At 41.7% G+C, this 10544-nt stretch overlaps 2 protein-coding genes across 2 annotated transcripts; both read left to right on the plus strand.

Moving 5' to 3' along the window:
- The first annotated feature begins 1945 nt into the window (after positions 1-1945).
- On the plus strand, positions 1946-4348 carry LOC117298597 (mucin-5AC-like). The gene is made up of 2 exons (XM_033781916.1): positions 1946-2104; positions 2780-4348. The coding sequence occupies exons 1-2, from the start codon at positions 1946-1948 to the stop codon at positions 4346-4348; spliced, it is 1728 nt and encodes a 575-aa protein (XP_033637807.1).
- A 1214-nt stretch (positions 4349-5562) lies between these two features.
- Positions 5563-9159, plus strand: LOC117298599 (keratin, type I cytoskeletal 9-like). Its single transcript, XM_033781917.1, has 3 exons — positions 5563-5721; positions 7363-7497; positions 8206-9159. Exons 1-3 carry the CDS (start codon positions 5563-5565, stop codon positions 9157-9159), a joined length of 1248 nt encoding a protein of 415 aa, XP_033637808.1.
- Positions 9160-10544: the final 1385 nt, after the last annotated feature.

The following is a 10544-nucleotide window of genomic DNA, read 5'->3' on the forward strand; positions in this document are numbered from 1 at the left end:
TTTTTTATCAGTTGACTAGAACAGACAGGAGGAAACTTTTTACAGTGTATTGTTTACAAGTGTCTCAAGTTATTTATAATTTTCACCTATCAAAATCAATTTCAGACAATTTTGAATATAATCACAACAGTTTTTCATAAAAAGCAAATGGGTTTGAAACCTCTGGAACCCCCAACAAATTACTAGGTGTTTGTGCTTTAGTCGAACACCTCTTGCTATGGTTTAGTTTTCTTAGTGTCATAGGACTGATTTTGTTTTTAGAAAGAGTAGGTTTTTACAATGCCAATAGTATACATATTTTAATTTTAATTTTTCCATAAAATGCTCTATTGGCATGATTGATAAACATTATTTACTGTTTAATCCATCAGTATCTGAAATAAAACTGGTAAATCTTTAGATTGATTTATTTACTTCACTATTATTCTACCTAAAATGCTATATTCTTATGTAAGACTGTTTGATCCTCCATGGTTTGATGTAGGTTTCTTAGTTTTGTATACTTATTAAGGTTTAAGCCGTTTGTACTTAATGTTCTTCAAAGTAATTTCCATTGTAATTGTAGTTAAATAATGGCAGTTAAAAACGTGTCGAAAGAAGCAAGGGGATAGATTTGACATCTATAATGTGGATGAACAAATTACCCGATTTGAACTATCATCTTTTCCTCAATGCTGTTTGGTATAAAAACGAATACACTCAAACCTCAACAATAGTTTTGTGTCCAGGCTTTTGACATCTCTTCTATGGTTTTGTTTTCTTGTCATAGTACTAAGAAATATTGGAAAATCTAGGTTTTTACGAATGTATAAGTAAATGTAATCAATTTTCACATATCTAATGCACAATTTGTCTCGTCAGTTTTAATAAAATAATGGACGATCGATGTTTTGTTCAATACATTGCTTAGGTTTTAAATAATTTCGTCAGATAAACCAATAAATAAAGTTTGAATGATTATGTTGGTCGACACTATTTTGTGTATTTTTGTCAGTATTTTTTGTATTTCCAATTCATGGGAAGCCATTCAAACGAGTCTATACAATATTACTTTAAATTATTTTAACTAATAGGCCCCCCTACATAAGTTATAATTTCCCATGCCTCCAATCAAAACCAAGTTACGAAAAGTCGTTTGGTATAATTAGTATTTTACAATTTAAGTTATAAGGGACCATACAACATTTTGCAATGATTCCTTGGAGCAAGATCCATTGATAATTGAAGGGGCTATGTTATGATCAAAGGAGAGTTGGTGGCTGTACATGGAAATTCGACCTTTCACCCAGTTAACAGCACACACGGGCGCTCTCCACAGAAACGATACGGGGCCGTGTGCAGAGACCACTGCTCTTGTCATGACGTCATAACCATTTAAATATTACAGTTTTATGATTCGTATGTTCTTTACACAACACCATTACGTGTACGTGCCGTGTGTATTAACGTAGTAAGGAGAGTGGGATGGTTCGTAGATTAAACCTCAACTTGTTTGTGTGATTACGCCCCGTAATTTCAAGCTAGCTTGCCGCTTGCCCCCCCCCCCAGATAAACAGGTTTGGTGCCACTGCTGTATATGCGAGATATTGTTGCTAGGAAGTTGCCTACAGAAAAAACTGCCACCAACGGGCTACACAGCTAAATTTTAATCAGTTCTAATCAAGACATTTATGGCGGTTTAAACCAAAGAAAAGATTATGCAATGGTTAAGAACACAAACAATAACAAAGCAGCTAAGCTGATGTCGAATAATACTGTAACTTGGTAGCAATCATTTTAGTAGTTTATGATAGTCATTTGCATTTCTATCATGATGTTCAGTGATGCCTCACCCATATAATAAAACAGGGATTACATTTTCAGAAGCATTCATAATAAAAGTTTGATATTGGCGAGACGTAGTTGAGGTACCGAGCTGAGGTACCGAGTACGGGGTTGTATCACCATGGGGCTCTCCGCAGCGCTAGCCCGTACAGCTCTCGTTACGATACTGGTCTGTGTCTGTTTGAGGCCCGGTGTTATAGCACGGCCTCTGTCTAACTCTTTTTCAGTATCGGCGAGTGAATCCGCTGAGCAACATCAAAGAGCCGACTTTGACTTTGTGGTGAGTAAACCGTTCCTTTCACTGAGGGGTTTTCAAGAGAGAAGGGAGGAAGTTTCGTACCCAAATATTCCTATCATTGGACAGGGGTGGGGGCGTGCGTATCATGCCCCCCCCCCTCACAAACCTTTGTCTTAAATCGGAAGTTACAATTGTTTGACACAATGGTGCGATTTCCGTGCGTCTCAGTTTCCAAACCCTCAGTTTCCAAACCCTCAATCTCCAAACCAGAGTGAATATCCCACACTCTCCATCGATATTATTCTTTAATGTTTTTGGTTTGAACTTCGAATATGAACCACGTAACTTCAATCTCGTCCGAGAAGAAGTAGGCCTAAGTGAGTTGATTCTGATTTGGAAGAAAAAAATTACCCTTTGGAGGAAAGGAAGTTTCTAAAAGTGCACTACGCTAGTCTTCCTTTGGTTTTGTTTATTTTCCAACAATATTAAACAAGCACAGGCTGTCCAGGGAAGGGCAAAAGTAAAAAAAAAAAAAAACTGTCATAAAAAAAGATGTGCACTCCCAGACCTAGCTCATAAAAATACCCATAGCATAAGACCTAATAATAAAGGTGATGGTACAATTAGGAGAGTCGGTGCTTATGTAATAGTTTTTGTAAAAGTGATTTATAAATGATGCAGTACATGAAATTTACCAACACATTATTTTTTTTGCAGAAACAACTTCTCCACGAGCGCCATGCAGCCAACCAAGAGAACACCATCAAAGATAGAGTTTTCACAAATGTTGACGACGGAGCCTACGTCACAGAAGCAGACTACGGCCATCCAGAGAAGCGTGAATGGGTAACATGGCCATTGGGTGACCATAGTCAGCAAGACTCGAATGAGAACCATGATCATGACCATGATGGTCATCAATGCCATTGCATGCATACCAAGCCATCTACTGAGAAACCGACGCCTACTAAAGGGCTTCCATGGGGTCCGGATCCAACACATCCAAGACCACAAACTACGAAACCACTACCATGGGGACCTGACCCAACTGTTCCCAGAGCAAAGACTACGAAACCGTTTCCATGGGGCCCGGATCCAACACCTTCGAGACCAGCGACTTCAAAGAAGACAACTACCATGGAACCGGAACCCACCACTACCAAACGTCTTACAACAACCCGTAGAACAACAACTACCCCGGAACCCACCACTACCAAGCGTCTTACAACAACACGTAGAACAACAACCCCGGAACCCACCACGACCAAGCGTCTTACAACAACACGTAGAACAACAACCCCGGAACCTACCAAGCGTCTTACAACAACTCGTAAAACAACCCCAGAACCGGAACCCACCACTACCAAACGTCTTACAACAACCCGTAGAACAACAACCCCGGAACCCACCACGACCAAGCGACTAACAACAACCCGTAGAACAACAACAACCCCGGAACCCACCACGACCAAGCAACTAACAACAACTCGTAGAACAACAACTGCCCCGGAACCTACAACTACCAAGCGCCTTACAACAACAACATTGGCACCGAGACCCACCACTGCTTTAATTCCGACAACTCGGCGTCCCTGGATACCTTGGCACCCGGAACCAAGTGATAGTTCCGAGAGCGGATCATGTGAAGATTCAGACAGTAAGATGAGTAAAGGCAAAGGTAGCCATAGCCATAAGCACAGCCATAACCATAGCGCTAGCCACAACCATAGTCACAACCACTGTAAGGGAAGCAAAAGTAAAGGAGGCAAAAGCAGTAAAGGAAGTAAAAGTAAAGGAAAGGGAAGTAAGAGTAAAGGAAGCAAGAGCAAGGCTTCGGGAAGCATGAGTAAAGGAAAGGGAAGTAAGAGTAAAGGAAAAGGAAGTAAAAGTAAAGGAAGTAAGAGCAAGGCTTCGGGAAGCATGAGTAAAGGAAAGGGAAGTAAAAGTAAAGGAAAGGGAAGTAAAAGTAAAGGAAGTAAGAGCAAGGCTTCGGGAAGCATGAGCAAAGGAAAGGGAAGTAAAAGTAAAGGAAAGGGAAGTAAAAGTAAAGGAAGTAAGAGCAAGGCTTCGGGAAGCATGAGCAAAGGAAAGGGAAGTAAGAGTAAAGGAAAAGGAAGTAAAAGTAAGGGAAAGGGAAGTAAAAGTAAAGGAAAAGGAAGTAAGAGTAAAGGAAAAGGAAGTAAGAGTAAAGGAAAAGGAAAAAAGAGCAAAGGAGGGAAAGGCAAACGTGATGTTCGTGATTTAATTTTCCCGCCTGTTTGGCGTCCAGTTGCCCTACCAGAGTGAAACGGTTTCAATCTCCGAAATTGTTGCAAAGAATGTTAAAATAATGTTAATGATTTCTTGTAAGCACGGACATTATCTAATCTATGGAACAGAATTTACTCTTGAATTTCTTGGTATACAGTAGGTGTAACTTAAAGTTAAGTACTCTCCATTCTTTTTAGTAGAGAAGTTTTGTTCTAACCAATTTGATCAAAATGATTGTTTTTAATCATGAAATAAAAATCAATGTTTGGATGACAGTATACCTTATCATTATTTTAACCACAGATGATTTACAAGCTACAAGTCAAATTTAAATGTTTTACTAAAGACTGCAATTATTACTGTTAAAGGCAGTGGACACTATTGGTAATTACTCAAAATAATTATTAGCATAAAACCTTTCTTGGTAACGAGTAATGGGGAGAGGTTGATAGTATAAAACATTGTGATAAACGGCTCCCTCTGAAGTAATGTAGTTTTCGAGAAAGAAGTAATTTCCCACGAATTTGATTTCGAGACCTCAGATTTAGAATTTGAGGTCTCGAAATCAAGCATCTGAAAGCACACAACTTCGTGTGACAAGGGTGTTTTTTCTTTAATTATTATCTCGCAATTTCGACGACCGATTGAGCTCAAATTTTCACATGTTTGTTATTTTATGCATAATGTTGAGATACACCCAGTGAGAAGACTAGTCTTTGACAATTACCAATAGTGTCAAGTGTTTTTAATAAATGTATGATTTTTGACAATAAAGCTTGTCAAATGCTTGAGTTAATTGATGTTTGGAAGTTATAAAGGCATTACAATTCGACTGATTATGTCTGCTTTACCATAGCACAATCTGGGACCTCAAAGACCCCAACAATATTTGCAAACAACCGTAAAAGTGTCGCCTAATTTGAAAAAAATTCTGAATGTTTATATTGATCCTAATGAATTGAAGTACGCTTTATTTAAACAAACAACACACCTACATCGTAAAATGTTTTTTGGGTTTATCAATAACCACTTATGTCCTCGAAAAGTATTTGCACAAAATTTGGTCTTTGTTTGGTTGAGCATAAATACAGCTCGTTCGCTAGCCATCATCATTTCCAGCCAAATCTATACCAACACACCACAACATAAATGAGACATGGCGAACAAATAATTGTGTTAAGTATAATTGGGTTGTCACAAGCACAGTACAGGGAAAGTCAGAGGACAAGGCGTGACCACAAGCTCATACCATGGGGCGTTTAGCTCCGCTAGCCCGGCAGGCCCTCACCACTGCCCTGGTGGTGATTGTGTGTTTGAACCACGGTGTTTTGACTCGGCCCCTAGACAACTCTTTCCAGGACCCAGCGAAGCGATCGACCGGTGAGCTTCAAAGAGAGCTAGATCTTACGGTAAGCGTGAGTAATACAAAAATCTTAATATATTCAGCATTATCTAATATCATTCTACTCTTGAAAGCCAACTTTTTATAAGAACATGGTCTTAACTTTTCCCTGACACTCATGCCAGACAGTTTATTTGCTTTCTGTTTTTTAATACAAAATTGCACAAATTCTTTATAAAAAGTATGAATAAGTCATGCACCTTCTCTCATTAGATGTAACAAGCATAACTATTGCATTTAGTCGTAGATTGTGAAGTAAAAAAAACCTAAGATCTATCAATATTCGTTTGTGTCTGCAAGAGTTTGATTCTTAGTTAGTTTCATTTGATCTTCGATCATGTATCTTCGCAAGTTTGGCTCACAGTTAAATTAAATTAATTCAATTCAATTAATCTTGATAAGATCGCCAAATGGTATAATCCAAATGTTTGGGGGGGGGGATGGCTATACAAAATTACAAGGCTGTGCTGTTTACTAATTTAATCGTTAATCGGTAACAAGACATCTCAAAATTTGGGACTTAAGGTTACAAAAGTTTCCGACAGTAGAAGTCGGCGTTTTGTGCAGTGTCCAAAGACCGGTAAATACTAGAATAATTAATGACCAAACATATTATTACGAGATGAGAAGCACTGCAGATGTTCAAGAGTTTAAAAACTATTTTGAGAAAATTACTTGGACCATGTCCATTGCAAACAAAGCACCCGTTTCAAAAAGGAAGATATAGCCTAGGTATACCACGTCAAAATTTCTAATGGTCGTTGCAACACCATCTAAATGTGCGACCATTAATTTGATTTTTCACACCAGTTTTTTCAGTCTGTCATGTCTCGACAGTGAGTGGGCGACCGATACCCAAATCACACACAAACCCTTCATTAATAATATAAACTATTCCACAACCACAAACGAATATTATCTGATAAAAAAGCAAAGAATAAACATCAATACAGAGTTATCTTGACGATTCCTGGGAGTGAAAGAATTGGGTACGGTCCAGCGAGGACGGGATGTTTGTACGGGGGTAGACACACTCAGGGTTGGGCAGCTAGACTGCCGAGAAACGATCAAGTGCTCCCTGCACGGGTTGGCCCTTAAGCTACCTCTGACATTTTACACCAAATCACAGCTAGACGAGTTATGTTCATGAATGCATAACATTACACAAAATCAGAAATGATATTCAAATATTTAAACATGAATGGCATTGCAAGGATTATTTATGTTTGTATATTTGTATTTATACGAGTATTGCGCAAAACACTTGACTTGGATGAAAATCACCAAAGACCGTTTGGTTAAGACTAGTCTTATCTCGAGCTAGGACGAGACTTGTGCTAGATTGGGACTAGCCTTAATAGTTTTTAACTACTCGTGAAGAGTCCTAGACTAGTCATATTAAGGTTATCTTTGTGAACACACTAATTCATACAAATCCAGCACCAGGCTGTATACATGACAAAAGAAGCTATGTCGTGAGATGAAAACCAATTACGAGTTTCCTATCTTTTTGTGGACATGACAATAGTGGATTTCAAACGAGATGGTTTTGACTACGACAATCAATTGATTCTGGCTGCCCTAGCCATTAGGTACCATTGTTGGCTTGGTTTCAATGTTATTATTTCATCTTTGATTTTGATTTCAGAAGACAATCCTTCAACGAGACAGAGCTTTACAAGTTGAGACCGAAAGACACTTGGATCTTCCGGCTCCACTGGAACGAAGAAAGGTGGAAGTGCTGGAGAAAATGGCCCTAAACAGCGCTGACCAACTTGGACAGGTAGACAATGAAGTGCTTCAACAACGTCACTGGTCAAAATGGACTAATGGGTGGGGCGGTGGTTGGGGAGGTGGGGGAGGGGGCGGAGGGGGTGGGGGAGGAGGGGGCGGAGGGGGTGGAGGTGGTGGTGGTGGTGGTGGGGGAGGTGGTGGTGGTGGTGGTGGTGGTGGGGGAGGTGGTGGTGGTGGTGGTGGAGGTGGGGGCGGTGGTGGTGGTAACAAACCTAAACCGAACAAGCCAAAACCTAACAAGCCCGACAAGCCAAACAATGGTGGTGGTGGTGGTGGTGGTGGTGGTGGTGGTGGTGGTGGTGGTGGCGGTGGTGGGGGCGGTGGTGGTGGGGGAGGGGGAGGTGGTGGGGGCGGTGGTGGTGGTAACAAACCTAAACCGAACAAGCCAAAACCTAACAAGCCCGACAAGCCAAACAATGGAGGTGGTGGTGGTGGTGGTGGTGGTGGTGGTGGGGGAGGAGGTGGGGGAGGGGGAGGAGGAGGGGGAGGGGGAGGAGGGGGCGGTGGTGGTGGTAACAAACCTAAACCTAACAAGCCAAAACCTGACAAGCCCGACAAGCCAAACAATGGAGGTGGTGGTGGTGGTGGTGGTGGTGGTGGGGGAGGAGGTGGGGGAGGGGGAGGAGGAGGGGGAGGGGGAGGAGGGGGCGGTGGTGGTGGTAACAAACCTAAACCTAACAAGCCAAAACCTAACAAGCCAAAACCTAACAAGCCTGACAAGCCAAGCAATGGTGGAGGTGGTGGCGGTGGAGGTGGAGGTGGTGGTGGGGGTGGTGGCGGTGGTGGTGGTGGTGGAGGAGGTGGAGGTGGAGGTGGGGGAGGGGGAGGTGGTAACAAACCTAAACCTGACAAGCCAAAACCTAGTAAGCCATGTGACTGCGACTGCTGCCAAAATAAACCCGACAAGCCGAATAATGGAGGTGGAGGTGGGGGAGGTGGGGGAGGAGGAGGGGGCGGGGGAGGAGGAGGGGGCGGGGGAGGTGGTGGAGGAGGCAACAAACCTCAGAAACCAAACAAACCCAAACCGCCTAGTAATGGAGGTGGAGGTGGGGGAGGTGGAGGGGGTGGGGGCGGTGGGGGTGGAGGAGGTGGAGGGGGAGGTGGAGGTGGGGGAGGTGGTGGAGGCGGCGGCAACAAACCTCAGAAACCAAAGCCCAAACCTCCTAGCAATGGAGGTGGGGGAGGTGGTGGGGGAGGTGGAGGTGGAGGGGGAGGTGGAGGTGGAGGGGGTGGAGGAGGTGGTGGGGGAGGTGGAGGGGGCGGAGGAGGTGGAGGCGGAGGTAACAAACCTCAGAAACCAAACAAACCCAAGCCTAACAAGCCCAAACCTAACAAACCAAAGCCAAACAAACCAAAGCCGAACAAACCAAAGCCGAACAAACCAAAGCCGAACAAACCAAAGCCTAACAAACCGAAACCATGGTATCCAAATTCCAGTTCTGGTAGTGGTAGTAATAGCAATGGAGGTGGTTGGCAAAGTGGTTGGCACAGTAAGGAAAGTGGGGGTAAGAGCTGGGGAAGTAAGAGCCACGGTAAAGGAAGTCATGGCTGGAAGAGCAAATACCACTCTCATGGCAAGGGTCCAAGACACGGGAGGAGTGCTGAAATGTCTATGCCAGCCGTCTGGCACCAAGTGGCTTTACCAGCTTAAATGCTGCTAGTTTTATAGTCGGGTGGTTTCCTTATAATTATTGTTTAATTAGCCATTTTTAGAAATTGTCGAAGTCTAATTTTTAGTGTGGTATTAGTTACTCTTAAAGCCATTGGACACTTTCGGTAAACAGTATTGTCCAAAGGTCCACACTTCGTGTATCACAACTTATATGTAAACTAACAAACCTGTGAAAATTTAGGCTCAATCGGTCATCGGAGTCGGGAGAAAATAACGGGAAAACCCACCCTTGTTTCCGCACGTTTCGCCGTGTCATGACATTTTGTTTAAAATAAATCTGTAATTCTCGATATCGCGAATTGATATTTGTTTTAATGTTTTCTCAAAAAGTAAAGCATTTCATGGAGTAATATTTCAAAAGAAGTCTTTCACCATTACCTTCTGTAAACCCTGTAAGTTATTTGTAAATCTGTGAACTTTTTTTTTCTGTTCCGAAAGTGCATAATGGCTTTATTAATGTTATGTAACTTTTCATTATGTTCTACTCTCTTACTGTAATTTCACTGTGCGTATGACGTCACATTGAATTTTGTAGTTAGGATAGGAAATGGTGCCTCTATTAATTTTCTAATCAAAGTCTCAGACATTTAAACACGAAATTTTTCTTGAAGTTTAGGATTAGTCAAATTAAACCAACAAGCTGTAATAAATAATTAGATTAAACTTGAAAGTTGATTCTCAATAGTTTGTATTTGTTCCTATAAGCACGCCCTTGGCAGAAGAGGGTAAACAACTGCAACTTTAAACACAAAATCTGCTCCTCATTAACACAATGTCTTATCACAATAAACAAGGAGCAATTAACAAAAAATATTCACTTACCATCTTCCCAAAATCTTGTAATCATGCCTTCAATCATCAACTAGATCCACTGACAAAAACACAACACATTCCAAAGACAAATGGTGTTCCAAAAATAGGTCGGTCAGCTCGGCTTAAATCACTGCCGTCGTTTGAACTCTCTGAACCCCGAGTCAGTTTACGAAGTCGTCCTCGGAATTATAAGTCCATCTAGAATTTTCAAGGACACTTTGCATTGACAATGGAAAGGCTGTCATTGTTGGAAATGGATGATAAAGGCATAAGACTGTCACACGTCCATGTTGAACTCGTTATTGCCAATGTTTGTCTCCTTTAAAGTATATTGGTGTCACATCAGTCAAATAACTAGAGCAAGCTAGTCGAAATGTTGAGACCAATTTAGAACTCACTCCACGGTAGTCAAATTAGAACGAGAAGTCCCCTCGATCCACCAAGCGAAAGAAGTAGTCCCGGCCGAGTATCTACCTACCGCCCAGGTAGTAGTTAGAAAGTTATTGAAGCAATAAGCAGGATAGTTCTTTTCAGAACTGAGAAGTGAGTCT

Source organism: Asterias rubens, chromosome 13, assembly GCF_902459465.1.
Source record: "Asterias rubens chromosome 13, eAstRub1.3, whole genome shotgun sequence".
Taxonomy (NCBI): Eukaryota; Metazoa; Echinodermata; class Asteroidea; order Forcipulatida; family Asteriidae; genus Asterias; species Asterias rubens.

Coding starts and splice junctions, on each gene's coding strand:
- LOC117298597 (XM_033781916.1), top strand. CDS start 1,946: ATGGGGCTCTCCGCAGCGCTAGCCCGTACAGCTCTCGTTACGATACTG. Junction 2,105..2,779: donor GAGCCGACTTTGACTTTGTG/GTGAGTAAACCG, acceptor TTTTTTTTGCAG/AAACAACTTCTCCACGAGCG.
- LOC117298599 (XM_033781917.1), top strand. CDS start 5,563: ATGGGGCGTTTAGCTCCGCTAGCCCGGCAGGCCCTCACCACTGCCCTG. Junction 5,722..7,362: donor AAAGAGAGCTAGATCTTACG/GTAAGCGTGAGT, acceptor TTTTGATTTCAG/AAGACAATCCTTCAACGAGA. Junction 7,498..8,205: donor GCGCTGACCAACTTGGACAG/GTAGACAATGAA, acceptor AAACCTAACAAG/CCAAAACCTAACAAGCCTGA.